We start from the raw sequence: 20893 nt of genomic DNA, 5'->3' as shown, positions 1-20893 counted from the left end.
GTCGCACCTGGACTACTGTTCAGTCGTGTGGTCAGGTGCCACAGAGGGATTTGGGAAAATTACAATTGGCTCAGAACAGGGCAGCACGGCTGGCCCTTAAATGTACACTGGGAGCTAACATTAATGATATGCATGCCAATCTCTCATGGCTCAAAGTGGAGGAGAGATTGACTTCATCACTACTTGTTTTTGTAAGAAGTGTTGACAAGCTGAATGCATCGAGCTGTCTGTTTAAACTATTAGCACACCGCTCTGGGGATGAGAATTAAGAGGCAAGTCAAATGAACTTTAATCGCTTTTATTATAATATATATATATATGAGGTTCTGGAACGAAACAGTCCAAAACTTGAGAGGTGCCAGGTCCTGTTCCGGCAGGATCCGGCTCAAATTAAGCACTGGTAAAGACAAGATTAAGTTGAGAATTGTCTGAATGGTGAGAATGTTATCACTTGTGAATGATGCACAGCGCATGCATTTTTCTTTGCTACATTTTCAAATCATAGGCCTATAGGTTTTGTTAAGGTTTGTATCACAACTGAAGTGGCCAAATAACTCCAAATGTAGCCTATAGGCCCAAGACCCCTGGGACATGGTTAGAGAGTCCATAGCCTACAGCTGGGTTTCCCAAACTCTGTCCTGCCCTAGCACTACACAGCTGATTCAAATAGTCAAAGCTTAATGATGAGTTGGTTATTTGAATCAGCTGTGTAGTGCTAGGGTAAAAAAACAAATGAAATGAAAACAAAACGGGCAGCATTCTAAATCAAGAAATTCAACACATGTTAGTAGGCCATATGTAAAGACCAGATTAAATTGAGAATGTTGCGTGAGAATGTTATCAAGTGCTTGTCAAATTGTGAATGAGAGACTGCTCCATTTCTTGTGCAGGCTGCACACACTTCAGAGTGCTTCCCTTTCATGTCACTTTTTTCAAATAATTATTCGTCGCATCATATAGCCTTAGAATGTATTAGAAATCTAAATGTATAGCCTAATGTTTGTATCACAACTAAAGTTGCATAAATAACTCTAAATTAAGCATATAGGAGGACCGGTTTCTTTGTTAACCGCTCAACACAGAATAGCCGCATGTGCACACTCCCTCAAATCGTTTGTGGAGAACAGCTATGTTAAATTGTATTGTTCTTACTATAACAAAATATAAAATAATGCCATGGGCATTATAAGCAAATCTTGCCTGCTAAATGAACTAGTGTAGCCAACAGCCATATGGCATAGCCAGATCTGGGCCTAACATAAGGACGACACAGAATATGCTATTCTGCTCTTCTGAAATAGGCTACATTTTCTTCATATAATGTTTCTTGAGATCTGCCTAAAATAACTAATGGATTTATTGTGATGGTGTAGGCAATATTAAATGGATATATTATACATTTTTTTAATGTAGATGTTCCAAAGGTCCGCATCAATGTCTTACAGGCTATGTGTGGAAGCCGGAGATGCTAAATGTGTTAATGTTAATTAACGGTCAATTACCGCGAGACCGGCAGTTATTTGAATGACTATCACCGGCTGACAAAATGTCATGACTGCCACAGCCCTAGTAGTGCTGCACACCAGATACTTTTTTTTTTTTTTTGGTATTGGTGTCCAACAGATTCCCAGTCATGTGAAATCTATAGTTTAGGCTCTAATTAATTGATTTCAATTGACTGATTTCAGTAAAATCTTTGATTTTGTTTCATGTTGTGTTTTTTTGGTGTTTTCAACTTTGAACAAATGTCAATTTCTCAACCTCCCGCCCTCTTGCGCTCTCTCTCCTTTTCTTTCGCTCTCTCCCTGGTGAGTTCTTTAACTCTTGGCACAGTGGTGAGTAATCACTTTCCTCCAGATGTTAGTTTGGGAGGAAAACAAAGGGAGGAGAGGATGAGAAAAAACAGCTGCCTGTATTCAGGCAACCCACTCCCTTGTTGCTCAATGTGAAGTCATCAGTCTCTTACCACACACTTTACCATTCCTCTACTCTCCTTTCCCTTTCCTTCCTCACCTCTTACGTTCTCGTTCTCTGCCTCATGGCCTTGCCGACCAGTCTCTGTAGTCATAGGAGTCGTTTGGGAAGCAACCTGACCCGCGCCCAGCCTCTCCCCTCTTGTTATGACTGGCAGCTTAGACCAGTGAAGAAAAGCACGGCGGAGCCAGCGTCAGGCCACTGGGGATTGTTCTCCCTACATACCCTCACTCTCTCTCTCTCTTACCCCTCTCTCGCTCCCTCTCCGCTGTATGTCACGGAAGCAGAGGCCCCTGCCAGACATGAGCAAATGTTTTCGCATCGGCACGGCAGACATGAGCAAACGCACCCGCCGCAGTTGGGGCAAGGGTGTGGCCCTCCAAACATTATGATACACCCATCTGTTGCTGCAGCTGAGCTGTCCACACAAATCACCACTAGCGATTTTACATTCCCATGCCGTTCCAGGAGCCATTTGTCATTGTATGTGGCTCCTCGCTCTCTCTGTCTCGGCCCCTCTCTCTCGTGTCTCGGCCCCTCTCTCTCGTGTCTCGGCCCTCTCTCTCGTGTCTCGGCCGCTCTCTCTCGTGTCTCGGCCGCTCTCTCTCGTGTCTCGGCCGCTCTCTCTCGTGTCTCGGCCGCGCTCTCTCGTGTCTCGGCCGCGCTCTCTCGTGTCTCGGCCGCGCTCTCTCGTGTCTCGGCCGCGCTCTCTCGTGTCTCGGCCGCCCTCTCTCGTGTCTCGGCCGCCCTCTCTCGTGTCTCGGCCGCCCTCTCTCACTCTCGGTTTCTGTCAGACTGTGTGAGAGCGTGAGTTTGAATCCGTAGGGCTGTCAGGTAGGCAGAGGGACGACACCTCTCTTTGCTCCCTCCCCTCTGATAGCTTTTACCGCTACACTGATTTCACAAATAGGCCTTATTGATTGAATCTGATTCCTGTGGATAGAGCAGGTTTATTGAGTGGCTTTCGCTGATAGACTGTGTGTGTGACGGTAAAGGGGGAAACTTTCACTCCTGTCCTCAGCGCTTGTAATCCAGGTCACATTTTTCCCAGGAATGGGTAGCCCATTCCCTCTCCGATATTTCACACACACTCTGCATCCTCCTGACAGCTGCCCTGAATGTTTGAGGAGACCTTGGAGTGTGTGAGGAGTGCCCACTCAGTGTATTGTGATGGCACTATGGTCACAAGGACATCAAAGAAACATCTAGTCCCTTCAGCCTGGCACATAAAATGTTCATTCAGGAACCTTTGAGTCCTTTCATAGTTGACCCACTGCTAGATATTAGCAGACAGTAGACACCCACTTTCTGTATCTTTAGTGTGACCAAGTTCCAGCTCTCAAATCACTCCATACAACCAGCGTTATAGTAATAAGTCATATTTATAATAGCCTTGTTATGTTGACTAATGCAGTGGAGTAAATGTATCTGCTTCCATGTGGCCATTAGGACATTTTTAGTAACCGCCTGCTGTAGTATGAAGAAAGAGCTGTGCCAGTAGAATTCCTGAGGGGGTGTGCCTGCCCAGAGTTTACATTCAGTTTGCCTCCACTCTCTGTCACTCTCTCTCACACACACACACACACACAATAGGCTTACTTTCGGTTTTCCTGTCTGCCACACGCACACACCTCCCTAGCAGGATCTGTATACCCTCGCCTCTGCTGCCCTCTATTTTCCTTTGCACCCCTCAGAACAGCGCCTCCCGCTCCAATGCTATGCAGAGCCGGAGAGATGAGGATGGTGACACCCATGTCCCGGCAGCCTCTTTAACCCTCCCAACCTTCAGATCAATCATCCTTCGGCCCTTTCCCGTCCCTGTCTGCCTGCGACTCTCTCACCCCCCCCTCCAAACAACACACGCCTAGAAAAACCAGCCAGGCCTCTCCTCCCCCTGAAAGGGAAAACGACTTTCTAACTCATTATTCGGCCTGCATTTAAAAAGGTTAACTGCGTCAGCGAGCATTCAGGTGTGCTGCGAGAGAAACCACCCAATGGTTATTCAATCTCACGCTCCAACATCTGGCCGCTCTCCAGTTTGCACATTAAACAGAACATTGTAGCAGTGTTCTAAATGCATTACGGGCAACACACAGTAGGCCTTTGTTTGGGACAGAGGGTAGAGCAAAGACTTAGTGACCTTGCAGACGCCTGAGGCGATGACTGTTGTGGGTCTCTGTCAACACTGACTCAGTTCTCTAACCACGGAGTCAGGGTCAGATTCTACTACGCCAGGCTAGTCTGGCTCCATGTAAAGGCTTTTGTGAAAGCTATTTTTCTCTCAGAGACAGAATCGGAGAAAAGAGCCCATCTTGATTCATGCCACGTTTATGTCACCGAAAACCACGTGCAATAACTTCACGTGACTACTTCTGAGTTTTATTTTTTTGTTTTTGGGGGAATGGGGGGCTCATTAGTTTTGTCTAACATCACCATTGGCTCAGATCCAAACAGACTGACACAGTCTGGGGCCAAAAAAACTAGCAGAGAAAGAAAACAAGCTGTCTCGTTCCTGGGACTCATTTACGAAAATTCTTCCAGACTCTGGAGAAGCTGTGTGGAAGGTCAGTGGGGTCACAATATGATTTAATTTGCGATGGTAAAAAAAGAAGGGAGGCAGACAATGGAGAATCTTAACAGAATGGGTAGCTAAAGATGTTCACTCTACCGCAACCACCTCTGATTGGCAAGTGTTTGGGCAACTAAAAATGGCCTGACTGGGCTCTGTGTGGATAATTTTAACAGCTAATTAGCAGTGATTTGAGGCTCTTTCCAGGTTGAAGGGTTAGCGGTAGCCATCCTGTGAACATGTCTAATTAGGCCAGCAGGCCTGGTGTAGAAAATGTGAAGTAGCCTCTCACTCACCACCTCTGAGGCTGCCGAGGTTGTTGAAATGGCCACTGAATGGGCTAGGATCGATGTGGGTCATGTGCCTTTTCTATGCTTTCAGTGGCCCAGAATGTTATTGGGTAGTGCTAGCGCTAGCTGCTCCCTCTTACTCTTGTCTCCCTCTTATGTTTCTGAAATATACAGTACAGAGGCGTGGGAATGATGTAGGCCTATTCACCAATTGATATTACTCATACACAGTACTTGTCAAAAAAAATTTTTTTATGTATAGACCTGTTCCGAACGGAACCGAGGATAACTAGACCCGTTCCGTATAGACCTGGATGGGACCAGACCCAGGTCCGATCCGAGTGAGGGAAGCAGCAGAAAAGTCCATTTTTAAGCTACTTTATTAACCAGAGCTGATAAAGCTTGAGGGAGGGGAGGTAGAGCGAAATGACGCTCTAGCAGGGGCCGTGCTGTGTGTGTGTGTGTGTGTGTGTGTAGGCTACTGAGTGTGTGAGCAAGTGACCCGGTGAGCAGGGCGGTGGGAGAGACGAGACCGCAACCAACCAAGCCGACTCATGCTATAGTAGACTAATAGCTGCAATAGCTAGGTTATTTATCATCCAATATGATTACGTAGTACCTGTGTTGACTGCATCAAACCGGGAGACGCTAGTAAAGCTAGCTAGGCTAAGCAGCATAAATGATACAACTTCTCTCTCTACTGCAGCAGTCACGTTCGGATCTGAACGGTTCCTTCCGGACAAGTCCGTTAATTACACATACCCGTGACAATCATATCAGATCAGACCCGTGACATTTAGAATTCTGAATCCGGACCAGCTTCGGTCCCAGATCGGGTATCGCGTATTCGGCTACAGGTGCATCCGTGAAGACCTCTACTGTGAAGCACTTGTCTGTCTGAAGCGTAGAGTAGATGTGAGGTCTAGGGGGGCCTTGTCTGTGTCTGTCTGCAGCCTTATCTATCTTGTCTGTCTGCTGAAATCACACCGGTCCTACTTTATTACGATCTACTACCTGGAAAATTGCTGCGTTGTCATGGTTATGGAGTGTTTAGTCATTTCGGGGGGAAATGGCAGGCTCGGGAAGAGGGGGCGCTAACTTAATTGCTCTAGATGAATAATTTCACTTGCCTAATTTGGGTGATAATGACAGAGGCAGCGCTTATGTATTTATTTATCCAAACATTAATTGACAGGACTGACATTAACTGGGCCATTATTGTGCATTTGAGTGCGCACAAGGGAACACAAAAAATACAGTAATTATCTTGCTGATAGGGTGGTGGTTTATGCATGAGTTTTCCCTGCCTTATGTCTCTGTCAGCGATTTAGCAAAAAGTGAGATGCAGCAACATGACAGTGGTGTAGTTCATCTCAGTGCCTTCCACCCCCATGCAACTTGTGCTTATGGAGAACTAACTGGGGTGTATTCACTAGGAAGCAAACGAAACTGGGAGGGACCTGCCTGAGTTTGTCCAATAGAAACTCTCGTTTTCATTGCAAAGGGTTTTCCGTTTACAAACGGTTTGCTACGGTGTGCACTAATGATTACACCCCTGGATTTTGTGACCAAATAGTTTTTCTGTCCCCACGTACCCTCTTGCAATAGTGACACAGCACAGTGAAATGACTTGACAGAAATGCCTTGAAATTGTCAATTGAAATGACTCGTTGACTGGCTTGTTGATTGTTGTTCCAGGCGGAAGGAGAGGATAATCTGAAGAAGATGCAGCTAATGGAGCTGGCCATTCTCAATGGGACATACCGTGACACCAACATCAAGACACGTAAGCTTTACAACCACGCGCACACACGCCAAGGTCCTGTTTCGATCCACATTGACTAACGTGACACTCAAGTGTATCATTTATCATCTTAATCCATCTGTTAATATATTGACGGGTAATAATCTCACAAGACCACAGTGAAGAAGTTGACATGCTCATGATATACTGTGTGCCTTTACTAGGTTCATGAATGTAGTCATTGCAGTATCATGTCTTGACCAGTTTCTTTTATAGACTGCACTTTGCTCTGAAGTGTTGTCCAACATGTCCAACTAGTGTCTACCTACCTCCAAAAACCACCTGTATCCAAGTAGAGCAGTTTCCCCTCCATCACTCCCTCTCGCTGCTCCCACTTCTAAGTGCCCCTTTCCTTCCCTCCCATATGGATGCAATCACAATTTGTTGCAATCTCGGGGTGGTTTCTATATGCCTTCAGCACACCGCAGAAATCACTCGCTCATCTCTGCATGATGTAGTTCACGCATCTGTTACAAACAGTTTTGTTTTCCAATCACCAGTATTACTTTCTTTAGAGTTCATCCCACCCACTCCTGCAGTTCTGCACTTTCATGCCTGTGATTTAAATAAATGCATTGCATATAAAAAAAATTGTGGCTGCTTTCAATTTGTTACCATTTACTGTTTACATTATTATTATTATTATTATTATTATCATTTCTTACTGAATGATATTAGTAATGACGATCAATGGATTTGTTTTGCACATTTGGTCATTCCAAAAAGTCATGGCTTGAAGTATTGAAATAAATAAAAATTCACATTTAGAAAATGTGAAATTATTTGACTTGACATTGGTTTGTAACACCAATGTCTGGATCAGTGTCTGGTTATCTCGGCTGTGTTGCCAGACTAGCGATACTAAGTGTGAATTAGCCTAGACGGCCACCGAGCCATGGCCCAAAGAGCTACATGTAAAACATTGATTCAGTCGCCCCCGCCATCAGTGATGTTCACTGTTGTGTGGTACGACGTCAGAACATTTGCAAATGCAAAGCCATTTGGAAAAGCTTTTATTGATTTTTATTTTGTCAGCCAACCAAAATGGTCTCACGGTCATGTAGAGGAGTGGAGTGAATCAGAACTGTACTTACAGTCATGGCCAATTTCAATTAGTCCGTCCAACACAAGGCCTCATAGGCCCATAGTCGTCCAATAGACTGGATTGTCTTTTCTGGGGATTGACGTAATCCTATTGGTCCTTCTCAGAAACTGGCACTCCATCTAGTCTCCTCTCCGTGGCTAGTGGCTCCATTTCTGTTGGCTTGTGTATTTTTGTTCACTTGTGTCGTCCGCAGTACATTAACTTTTGTTATGCTTAATATGGTATGTGCATTGGGGTAATGGAATCATTTTTAGCTACTCTTTTTATTTTTTTATTTTTTTAGTATGGGTTTCTTTTCTTTTCTTGTTTGTTTACTTAATTTTTGGTTTGCTGGTTCACCTTGATCATTGCATGGACTAATTTTCCTTTTTTTCGCCCCTCCCCTCCTTTTCCCCCACCCTTACCCACTTTTCCTGCTTTTCGTATTTTCCTACTCTCGCTTCTCTTCACCTGTGATTTTGGTCACCCACACCACATCTTTACCCCATTGTCTTGTACCTCTGTCTCTCCATCTTTCTGTCTTTCACTCTTTTTGCTTATGGCAGACCCCCTTGCGTTCTCTCTTGCAGCGGCGGCAGCCGCCGCTCAGGGCCCCCGCCTAATACAGGCCCCCCAGGGGCATATGATGGCCCCCCATCAGCAAATGAGGCCCCCCACACCGGGAGGCACCCCCATCATGAACATCATCCGACAACCCCAAATGCAGGGCATGTTGCACAACGGCACCCCAACCTTGGTGCCTCCCTCGCCGGAAGGCGGCATCATCTACGCGTCCCCGTACGACTACCCGTACGCCCTGGCGCCCACCTCCCTGCTGGAGTACCCCATCGACCACAGTGGGGTTCTAGGTAAGCGACCCTGGGGCCTGGGCGGCGGCCCCTTTAGCCCTGGACAGGAGGGCAGCTTGTTTTACCCGGGGTTTTTGGACGCGGCTTCGATGAGCCACAGTCAGGACTTAAAAGGTAAATATGTCGTATCCAGCTGAAAAAAAGCAGGGTTGTTATTGGTGTGACCTTATGACCTAACAGCTGTGCAGGACTAATGGGCTAATAAAGGGCAAGGGGGACAGGGATTTTTTTTCAGGTAGACATTTTTCATTTTTGCTCATCTCCCCACCAAATCCTTTTCCTGGCTCAAGTTTTGTTTTCGCTCTGTTCTGCAGTTGCCATTATACTCCCATGCAATATAAGAGGAGTTGCCTTGTCTGAGAAGACGCACAGACGTACATACACACACTCTGACAAGGACATGCGCAATTGCACACACCCGCGTTCTAGCCCTTTTATGCACTCGCAAGAGGCAGATTCAGTCTGGCGGAAATAATTCAATTTTTCCCCAGCTAGCACTGCAACTCTGGCCTTGATGCCAGTAGAAAGTCCCCTTTGTCCCAGTGGGGATTTTCATTAAATTGACTGTTCTCATTTTTCCCATTGTTTCAGTTTTCACCTTGAACTTCAACTTAGTACAAGCCACAGACATTCCCTCTTCATTACGTCAGCAGTGGGAATTACATTCTGTTGGTGCGGGTGTGTATGCACACCCAACATGTACACTCGAAGCAATATGCTGCCAAATAAATATTTAAACAAAATAGATGATAATGACTAACATTTGTAACCAACCGCCTCGATTCGGTCTTATGTAGCAACATTTGAAATGTAGTTTATGTTAGATAAAAGTAGACTCATAGCTAGAAAATGATAGTTGAAGAACAATGGGGAAATAATTCTGCTTTGAAAGTTGATAAACTTGTAACCCCACTTTTGAAAAAATGGCCCTTGAATGTTTTGGTACCTACTGGAGAGCTCTTCTTTGTCTACATCCATTCAGCATCGTTCACACCCTCTTAAGCCTTAGCCCCACCCATCTCTTTAAGGATTCACATGTGAGGCATTTGCAAAACAGAGTGATTTAGTTTAGTAAACAACCAAAGATTTCAAGACTAAAAGTGGTGAAAGTAGTAGCCTACGATAAGGAAAAACTGTCTAGTCCTTGGCCTATATCCTAATCTGACTTTGGTGCAGGTAATGTTGTTCTTCACATTACCGTCTCTGGTAAACACACTATATCAAATCAAATAAAAAGTTGATTTGTCACATGCACAGGATACAGAAGGTGTAAACATTACTGGGAAATGGTTACTAGTAGCATAGTAGCGATATCAAAAAGTGTCCAGATAAAAATATTTTATAAGTATTAGATGACGCTTACCTGACACACTTGTCTAAATTGATGGGTTATGTAAAGGAAATGCTATAACCAACCCCCAGCCACATCTAGCTAAGGGGGGGTTCTAAGCTGACATATGGAATTGTTTTAAGATGGTCATACTATGGATAATTTAGCTATTTGATTTTGAATTTTAGAACTTTAGGTAATTATTTGATAAAATACTTTACTACTAAAGCTCATAGAAACGCATTGAATAACACATTAATAAACGGTAAAAAGGACAGTCAAAAAATTAATCATAAGAAACAAGGTTTTGAAGTCCGTCCTAAATCTAGGAGATAAAGAAAACTCACATATATATACACACACAGTTGAAGTCGGAAGTTTACATACACTTAAGTTGGAGTTATTAACTAGTTTTTCAACCACTCCAAGTTTTTTGTTAACAAACTATAGTTTTGGCAAGTCGGTTAGGACATCTACTTTGTGCATGACACATGTCATTTTTCCAACAATTGTTTACAGACAGATTATTTCACTATCACAATTCCAGTGGGTCATAAGTTTACATACACTAAGTTTACTGTGCCTTTTTAAACAGCTTGGAAAATTCCAGGAAATGATGTCATGGCTTTAGAAGCTTCTGATAGGCTAATTGACATAATTTGAGTCAATTGGAGGTGTACCTGTGGATGTATTTCAAGGCCTACCTTCAAACTCAGTGCCTCTTTGCTCGACATCATGAGAAAATCAAAAGAAATCAGCCAAGACCTTAGAAAAATATTTGTAGACCTCCACAAGTCTGGTTCATCCTTGGGATCAATTTCCAAACGCCTGAAGGTACCACGTTCATCTGTACAAACAATAGTACGCAAGTATAAACGCCATGGGACCACGCAGCCGTCATACCGCTCAGGAAGGAGACGCGCTCTGTCTCCTAGAGATGAACGTGCTTTGGTGCGAAAAGTGCAAATCAGTCCCAGAACAACAGCAAAGGACCTTGTGAAGATGCTGGAGGAAACAGGTACAAAAGTCTCTATATATACAGTAAAACGAGTCCTATATCGACATAACCTGAAAGGCCGCTCAGCCAGGAAGAAGCCACTGCTCCAAAACCGCTATAAAAGAGCCAGACTACGGTTTGCAACTGCACATGGGGACAAAGATCGTACTTTTTGGAGAAATGTCCTCTGGTCTGATGAAACAAAAATATAATTATTTGGCCATAATGATCATCGTTATGTTTGGAGGAAAAAGGGGGTTGCTTGCAAGCCGAAGAACACCATCCCAACTGTGAAGCATGGGGGTGGCAGCATCATGCTGTGGGGGGTGCTTTGCTGCAGGAGGGACTGGTGCACTTCACAAAATAGATGGCATCATGAGGAAGGAAAATTATGTGGATATATTGAAGCAACATCTCAAGACATCAGTCAGGAAGTTAAAGCAAATGGGTCTTCCAAATGGACAATGACCCCAAGCATACTTCCAAAGTTGTGGCAAAATGACTTAAGGACAACAATGTCAAGGTATTGGAGTGGCCATCACAAAGCCCTGACCTCAGTCCTATAGAAAATGTGTGGGCAGAACTGAAAAGGCATGTGCGAGCAAGGAGGCCTACAAACCTGACTCAGTTACACCAGCTCTGTAAGGAGGAATGGGCCACAATTCACCCAACTTATTGTGGAAGGCTACCCGAAGTGTTTGACCCAAGTTAAACAATTTAAAGGCAATGCTACCAAATACTAATTGAGTGTATATAAACTTCTGACCCACTGGGAATGTGTTGAAAGAAATAAAAGCTGAAATAAATAATTATCTCTACTATTATTCTGACATTTCACATTCTTAAAATAAAGTGGTGATCCTAACTGACCTAAGACAGGGAATTTTTACTATGATTAAATGTCAGGAATTGTGAAAAACTGAGTTTAAATGTATTTGGCTAAGGTGTATGAAACTTCTGACTTCAACTGTATATATCACAAAACTACCTTCATACTTCCATTTGTTTTTTTTAAATCGGTACTGGTTACCGTCAGACGAGTCCCGTGACACTTCTGGAGGGTGTAAAGCAAAATGGAGAATCTCCCCTTTCCATAGCGGTCATAATAGCTACAGGCGTTTGTGAGAAGAACGATTTTGGGGATGTCTCATAGTCTGACAAACACCGCTCTAGCTCTGCCACCTTTCACTGGCAGATGAGGTGGATTGAGACTAATCCAATGCAAATAAACAACAACGTGTCTTTAGCTTAAACCGATGGATTAGGATGGATTTTTTTGTATGTAATTTAAATTTGACTCTAGGGGGTAAATGAGGTGTTGATCCTGACATCACAAGACTGCCAAGTTAGCTGACCCGTGTCGGTGCATGTGTGAGGGATGCCTCTGGGAGCAGTTGTGCAGTACAGAGCCTACTGGCTTTTCTCTCTTTAACTCGGAGGGCACAGCAGCTTAGTGCGTTTTATTTACTTGCCGTATTGATCGGTGCCTTCAGCAAAGGAGACCCACTGGAACGCACCACCAATTGGCTCTACTAGCGCTGCTTAGGCCTTAGCATTAGCGTTAGCTCGGAGGAAACCTCAGGAGATCTGGTGCTACAGATTGGAATATGGGTGGGCCTGCGTAGTCATCAACCATCCCTGTGAACCATTGCACAGTTTTCCTACCTGCCCAGCCAGGGCTGTTTCAAATGTGATGTAACCATCACTGGTCCATTCCAGCATAGAAACCTCCCCAAGCCTTCTGATCCTAGAGATAACATTCTTGAGTTGAGTCTCCTTTAAAGTGCTCACTTGATAACTGCAGCTAAGAGCATTTTAGTAGTGTGCAATTTGACTGGATGCCCAGATTGTTGTCACGGTGACCCATTCTGTGGGGACTCCCACTATTTAGCCAATGAAGGCTTCTGACACAAATCTCTTAACGCTCTCTGGGTAATGAAGAGCAGAGAAATATGGGCACCCCAGCATCATTCTGTCGTTTCTCTCTGGCCCTGAAATCTGGGAGGCCATCCTTCCCCGGCTCAAACTAAATCAGAAATATTGACTTAGTCGGATAAAAGCCCAAGAGATATGACCTCTGTGTTCTGAAATGGTGTCTTGCTGACTGCACTGCGCTCTAGCTTTTAGACTAATTTAAGGATTTACCTTTCACACTTTTTAATCTAGGATTTCTTTTTTTGTCGTAGACTCATTTTTTATCTCTATGCACGGTCACAGTTCCTATGCAACCATACTTGCAACAACCTTACTGAGACATAGTATTTTACTCTATTTCCTTGTGTGTCAAGACCAACCACACACTAGGATAATTGAAATGTCTGTCTTCATTTGTGACAAATATTCAGAGTGGAATGACTGCCACTGCCAGTGAGTAGATTGACTGAGATGTAGAGACGTGAGAGAGCCAGGTGGTGTCTAGCACTATCCAGTTAGGATCTGAGCTGCTTTGGATTTTCACACTTTATAAAATCACTCATTTTTCTCAATCCCCCTTCTGGAACATGTTTTTCTTCTAGACAGCCTTAGTCCCCTGTCCCCCTGCCTGCCAGTTTCAAAGAATCCTCTAACACTGAGTACTGTGGAATTGTATTACCTAAGTTATACATTTTATAGATATCAAGTTAAAGCAAATGTGTATTTTTTTCTATGCATTTTCTATACATAAATGTCTATGTATATTATATATCATGTATAAGCAGTATGTGTGTAAATGTGTATTACTGTAAGACTTGTTTTCCCCTCCTAAAGTGAATGGTTTCTAACCTTGTGGACCTGTTGCAATCTAGGTGCAATGGCTACTAAAGTGAGACGGCATGACTCGCGGGTCCGTCCTTACCAAAGGATTGTGACCGCAGACAGAGGTTAGTTTAGTCTCTAAGATACTTCACTTTGACTGTTGATTGCATTGCCTTTTTATTTGCATTAGTTGGGATTTCACGTAAAAGCTTTTATTATTTATTCACCCCACACATACACACACCACCTAAAATGGTTGACTGTGGTATTCACATTGTTTACATACATAGTTCTCATAGTACTCCATATAACTATATTTCAATGCTCAGGCAAAAGCGATCTTGATTGCTTTGGTTTACATGAACTGTGACCCTTGGTGACAGAACAGGTAGTACACGCGGTGTTCAAGCTACGTTTTCTTAACATTCCTCTGTGAGATTAGACCCTAAAATAGGTCAGACGTGTTCCCATACATAATTAATCTGTTCTACTTATGAGGAACAGAGTGGAAAGCGACTCTAAACGCTAACTAGAAAAAGTAGACACTACAGTAGCCTTGTTGCCACCATGCACCCTTCTTTCCTCTTGATTTGTTTATTTTTGATGTAAGACGGACATACTTCATCTAAGCTAGTTTACACTTTCTCTCCGGTGTATTTTAAGTATTGAAATAAAATATAAAAATGGAAGTATTTTCAGTTGTACACGAGGTACTGTAATTTTATATTCCTTTTATTTTTATTTTTTTATAACAAATGTATTTATGGCTACTGTATATAAATATACTGATAAATAAAGAGAAGGAATCGGAAAACAGTGATTTATCGATTCATTACATAACACTAGTTACTGTTATTCCTTGCATAACACTAGTTTAATTCTTCTTACCACTAATCACACTGTTCGTAACTTGCATTCCAACCGCGAAAAACTAAAACATACTATTTATTTTTTACTTTTTCTGTTTGTTGATTTCGCTTTGCTTCTGTTTGTGGGTACTGGGGGCAATGTAGCGCTTTGATTAAAACAACGTTTTGATTTAGGTTGGGGGCTTAGTAGTTGGGATCATGATGTAACAACCTCATGATTATAACAAGATTAGCTGGGTCTGTTTCTTGGCAAGGAATTAGGGGGAATAAGAGATTGCATTCATTTTATTGTTAAAATGATGTCATTCCAGTCTCTTCTTGCTGACACTAATATCCTTTCTATCTTTTTTTTTCTTTGTTTGTTTTTTGTTTCTAACCACCTAGCCGCCACCGGCAACTAACACATGACCTTCTGACCTCTGAACTCTTCACCCAATGACGAGCCGCCCCAAGCCTGCCTGCTGATCAGTTAACTGGTAATTGCCTTTTGCTAGCTTCTCGGATGCAGTGAGAGAGGGGCGCCTGTCCGTACAGTTACCCTAACATGTTTTTGATAAAACAATTTTGTTTTAAACACACAATCTCATAGTAACCCAACAAACCCAACAAAAAAAGTTAAATTTTATTTCTTTCTGTTCATTGAGTTGAATTCCCATTCTTTCTTTTTCTTCATGAATCACAAACTGGGTGGATGTGTATGCATTGTTACTAATTAATCTGCACTGAATTTATATAGCAATAAAGATCCCACCCTCCCTGTCCGCAACCCCACCCCATACCTGCTCTGATTCGGTGACCTCACTAGTATTCACTAAACAACGCTAAACAGGAAATGAACCCAGACTGTATGTGTCCCCCAAACATGGCCTCCTTCTCCCTCCAATGTGCAATGCCAAGTCCTTTATTCCCTTAACCCCACCCACCCCATTCCACACCTACTTGCTGGCAATGAAAGAAAAAGAAATAGAAGGAAAGAGAAACTACACTCCAACATGTTAATGTAGTCCTGTATTTTGAAGCTCTGAGACTTAATGATGTGCTGACACATTCTGGGTGTGCCCTGAACGGCTGTCTGTTAAAAGCATGGCTAAATTGATTGCAAATTGAGTTTATTATAATTGTAATTGTTTTCTTTGGTTTTACCTGATTTTTGTTTTCTCGTTAAAATACACTTTCTTATTAGCTCTGTTGTGAAGGACTAGCCAGACAAAGCAGGTTCTAAGAAGAACTCAAAAGGCAGCTTTTGAGGTGGCAGGCCTATCATGGGCAGTTAGCGGAAGCTAGGAGGGGTGCTGGGGAAGAATTGGGATGAGGAGAGGTGTTTTTATTACTATAATGAAAGTAGGATGTGTTGAGGGCTAAGACAGTGGAGCGGTGGATATATAGTTAACTAGCTACTGACCTTAACTATGCTCCTCCACACTTCCAAGTGTACAGTGCCTGATGTATTTAGAGAATTCCAACAAATTATGCGAGCTGTGATCTAAAAGACAAAAAAAAGTATTAAGTGTGAGTATTTAGCCAAAGGGTTTTCAGTTGAATTATATCTATATAAATATGTATCTAACCGCAGAGGGTGCGCCGTAATTTTAGAGCTTGAAAGGATGTAATTTCGTGCATGCGTAAGTGCGACTTGACTGCCAATCAAAAAGATGAAGATTGTTTCACATAAAGCTCAAGTTTCCCATGAAGAGACAAAGCCGATTGACACTAAAGTAGGCTTCTGGTGGGGGAGGGATCCTGATAGTGGAGTTTTGTAAATATATATTTTGTTTTTGTTTTTTCTGTTTGATTTTGCCTTTTTATTTTTGGTTGTCATATCTACATCCCTGCCTAAAATGCATTTTCATATTGCGTATCAGCATTCGGCTAATTCTCTTTGCTAGTATGTTTGTAGTTTTCTTTAATCTCTTTCAAGTTTGATACCAATCAAGTCGTCATGGGGGTCATGATACTTGCCCTCATGCAAATAAGAAAATCTATTTGAATTTGTATTTTATTGGGGGGGTGGGTGTATTTCTTTATAACCCTCGCCATGCCATTTTGAAGTCCCCCAATTAGTGCATCCACAATGTGTCTCCATAAAGGTATAGTCCAGATCCTAAGCCCATGACGTTTCTCTAATTCTTTCTCAAGAAAAAAAAAAAATAGGATGTGAAAGCCATGCCTGCCTGTTCAAATTGCTTTATTACATACCTGTTATATATGTAGATACCTGTCATTGCATATTAAAGATAGAGGAGAACACAATTGGATACTTTTACAGGGTGCTGGAAAAGATAAATATATTTTTGGCAATTTTAGCTTTTTATACTTCACTTGCAGTTACAAAATATAAAAAAAAATGCAACAAAAAAAATAAATAGTATAGAGAAAAATTTTAAAAAAGGTGGTGATGAAGATGCTGTGTTACTTTGGATATTATTGGCTAGGAAAATAAAGACCAAAATAGTCATACCTACGAACGTTGCAAGGATGTAAGTGTTACGAAGAGAGGGAGAGACATTCAGAGAAGAGAGAAAAAAAGTGCCTTATCGACGGTCGTTTCTTTTTCCGAGTGTTAACATTCTGTTCAATAATATCCAGCACCAACGAGGAAGGCGCAGAGAGCAACGGCTTCTGTGATACGCTCTTAAGAGTTGAGCAGGGTAGCTCCGTCATTATTGCTGAGCTACTGAAGTTATTCTATGCAAAAAGAATAGCAGTCGTATGACCAGCTAAAATATGTGCCATGGTTCGTCTTCCCAAGTATAAGTTAAGGTTTTTGTTTTATGATTATTATTTTATACCCTCTGCCATCCGAACAAGTTTTATTTCTTATTTCTCTGCGTTTTGATTTAGATTAGTGCTATTGTTGTCTTGATTTCTGGTTACTGTGATTATTCTACCAAGAACAAACTGCCAATAGCAATGCAGAAGTCTGCCAGGACATCTTATTCATGCGAAGAAATACATTAAATATCAAATAAATGAGATTAACAGGAAAAGAGACATTTGCGTGTGTATACCAATTTGTTTAAAGAACTGCCAATGCTTTCACGCTACAGTTGGGTAATGAAGCCAAGTCATGACTTCAAGCCCAAAGATTAATTTTCCAGATAGTAGTTCAGAGCTGTTTTATATTGGGAGGGGAGGCACTGATGATGATGATAGGGCTTGAGCTGGATGAAGTTTATTGATTACGATGTCGTAGTCAAACAATCCCGCCACAATGTGTAGTGGTGCCAATTCTGGAAGTGATCAACATGTAGTATACAGACTAGAAAAGGGTCTTACCTCTCTATGGCTAACACATTTGACTTCACAGCCAAGCAGTTTTCAGTTACTGAAACAAAAAGGGGTATATCTAATCACATAGAAATAAATACTATAAAAATTAATTGAGGACATTATGGATGAAGTATTTTACCTTCCCTGGCAGTCTGACACTTTATTTTTCTCATACATGCTGTTACACAGAAAATGTCAATGAATTTGTTTTCAGTGTTATGAATTCTATATAAAAAATATAAAAAAAGCAATATTAAAGTGGAGGAAGATGACAATTCAGCATTTTGACAGTATTAAGAAATATTTCCTCTGCAATGTTACATCACGTTGTGTCATCGTATACGTTTGGTTTAGTCCATCAGGTGTATGGTGAACTGCCTGCCTACTACATGTATGATAATGTAATTTACAGCCATTGTTACAGGTTTATAATGTATTTTTCTAATCTCATTTTATATGTATATTATACAATCTCTTTTCTGACTCTTTTTTTGATGAAGCCCACTGCAACTTGTTTTTAACCCCCCCCCTCCCCCCATCATCATCTTGAAATCTGTCTCTCGTGGGGAGTGTTGCCTTTCCTAGAGTTATATTTGGTTTTCTTGCCAATTCCTAGCTTGTTTAACTCATTAGCGACTTTATTCGTTTTTCTTGTCATAAGTATTTTTACATGCTTGCATTTAGTTTTCATGGTGTATGCTGTTATTTTTCTTATTAACCCCTTGGCATTTATTTTAATAAAACATTCTTAGTAAGAATTTTACTAACTTGCTGATATTTTTTTGTCTTGTGTTTTTAACCAGTTTAATGAATGTATTACCTTGGTCTGGTTCACGGACTAACACAATTAAAACTGGTGTCTGGCCACCAAACACTTACACTGACATGCCTGTACACAAACATACACACATGCATATTTGTACACAGCAGCATTCATATTTGCACGCACATACACAAGTAGAATACGCACACACAAAAAACGGTCTAACTGGAACCTGTGCACGAGCCGATCCGTCCCTCCCTCTCGCTCACACTCTCGCACCTGTGTTGCTGGAAATACTATATACTCCCAATTCCAACACCGTCTGTGTCTCGTCCGTCCTTTCTGTTTATCGCGACTCTTGTGGTTTCGCTTAGTGTTGGAGAACCAAGGAGCTGCTCTCTGTAGGTGTAACTGGAGGTGTAGGGCTGCAGGTGAAACACTAGGGTCCAACAAAAAGGTCCAACTCAAACCTAATAGGCAGCTCATCATACAGTATCTCAAGGCACTATGCCTTGTGTAGGAGTAGCTCATCTGATTCACTACCAATGTGGTATTAAAAGCATCACCCTACATCTGCGATGGAGATATATACATATACACAGTGTGTGTGTGTGTGTGTGTGTGTGTGTGTGTGTGTGTGCGTACGTACGTACGTACGTACGTACGTACGTACGTACATGCATACATGCGCGCGCACACGCACTGTAGAGCAGGAGATACGAATGCACATATTCATGACTTAACGCACTGTTAAGTAATCAACCTGAACTGGTCCTGCATGCGACACTGTTGATGTATAGAGTCACTATACAATCCTTGAAAAGGCTATGCATTTAATATAAAAATAACAAGGTTTCTATACTATAATTATTCTACTGATAGTAATGCTTGCATAGGGCCGTTTCACTAAGCACCAGCATTATCCATAGGATAAACTCATTAGTTTCAGGTCATTGTGCCTTTCGACCATTGTTGGGTATTACCAGTGTGAATTGTAGATTCATAGTCTAGATCAGACATGACGTAAAGGCAATACCAGAAGGGAGTACCTGTAATGCTGACACCAAATATTCGAATGCCTTTTCCCAAGAGTGTAATCTTAGGTATTGACAATGCAAACACTTTGGGATCAAATTTGATGATATTTTTTTCATTAATAGATGTTAAGTGTTAGCTTTTATTTGTCGCTTTGAAATCCGACTACGCACAGCCAGTGTGTACTAACATCTCACTTCTGTCTGGGTGTTCTCCCGCAGTTCTTTCCTGTTTTTGTGCTTTTCACTAATTTGAGGTGTTCAGACTGACACACAAGCCAAGATTAACTTTATTAATCTATTTTGATGACTATACTTTAACCCACTGTGTTGCCTCCAAGATTTCAAACTATTTCTGCACAAACAACTTTGGCTTTAACCGCCTAATTCCACAGTTTCGACATGCCGAACAGGCGAGTAAAGCCCCTAACAATTTTACTTTCTCACTGCTGTCTGAAATTAACAATTCTTCCCTATCTGATCATGGTTGTGTTTTTGTAACACTTGACTTTGCACCAGCAATAAAGAAAATCGATATCAATGGGAGATTGTCAATTAAAACTTTGGTATTTCTATTAGGAGCAATGTTTAAGTAGTACTTGTGTTGGGTCTTCTTAGAAACTTTTATATGTATGCAGTTATTTGTACAATTTGGCTTTACTCTGTGCCCCAAAAAATTGCCATAACTGGAATTCATCTTTTAGCAGTGGGTATCTTTATGCTGTCTGAAGTGTGTTGCTTTTATTTTTCTCTTGTATTGGCTCGTCTCCGGAGTTGAGCTGATGAAAATAATTTGAAGTGGCAAGTTATTTGTCTGGTGCAAATGCATTACAAACACTGCCTGGAAGATTGCACCTGGGAGTAAGTGCATATATATATATATATATATACTTTGCCATTGAATTGTGTATGTGTGTATATATATGTATATACATACATACATACTTCTACTTAGTCATTGAAGTGCCAATTACTATCTCTCTAGCCCAAAGCCTGTTTCTTGAGCACTAAAAACAAAATTTCTGCACACTATAGATTGCTTTTTTTTTTTGTGTTAAACTAGAATATTTGACTAATTAGATTTTTTTTTAAATATATCTCCCCATTAAATCATGTTTAATGGCTGCTACTCTTGGTTAGTTTGTACGAAGTAAACCAGGCCTACATCTAAATCTTTCAAACCCTTCCCTTTCTCTGTTATAAAATTGGACCACAATATGCATATAATAGCTGTGAAGGGAAGTAGTCATGTCGTCTGAATTGTAGTGCCTTACAGGACTAACACAGGGCATTCATTGTATCTA

General features: G+C 41.7%; 1 protein-coding gene across 4 annotated transcripts in view; it reads left to right on the top strand.

Moving 5' to 3' along the window:
• Nucleotides 1-18555, top strand: part of LOC121545124 (protein quaking-A) — an 89570-nt gene extending 71015 nt beyond the window's left edge. The window contains exons 5-8 of one of the 4 annotated variants that reach the window (XM_041855537.2): nt 6532-6619; nt 8312-8590; nt 13704-13778; nt 14907-18555. In XM_041855537.2, the coding sequence (XP_041711471.1) occupies nt 6532-6619; nt 8312-8590; nt 13704-13778; nt 14907-14923 (459 nt within the window). In that variant the 3' untranslated portion in view covers nt 14924-18555. Of the gene's footprint in view, nt 1-6531; nt 6620-8287; nt 8705-13703; nt 13779-14906 lie in introns of all 4 variants that reach the window. The other 3 variants (XM_041855534.2, XM_041855536.2, XM_041855533.2) reach the window with 3 other exon arrangements.
• The last annotated feature ends 2338 nt before the right edge of the window (nt 18556-20893 follow it).

Source organism: Coregonus clupeaformis, chromosome 29 (assembly GCF_020615455.1).
Source record: "Coregonus clupeaformis isolate EN_2021a chromosome 29, ASM2061545v1, whole genome shotgun sequence".
NCBI classification, from domain to species: domain Eukaryota; kingdom Metazoa; phylum Chordata; class Actinopteri; order Salmoniformes; family Salmonidae; genus Coregonus; species Coregonus clupeaformis.
This window is presented reverse-complemented; position numbering and strand designations above follow the sequence as displayed.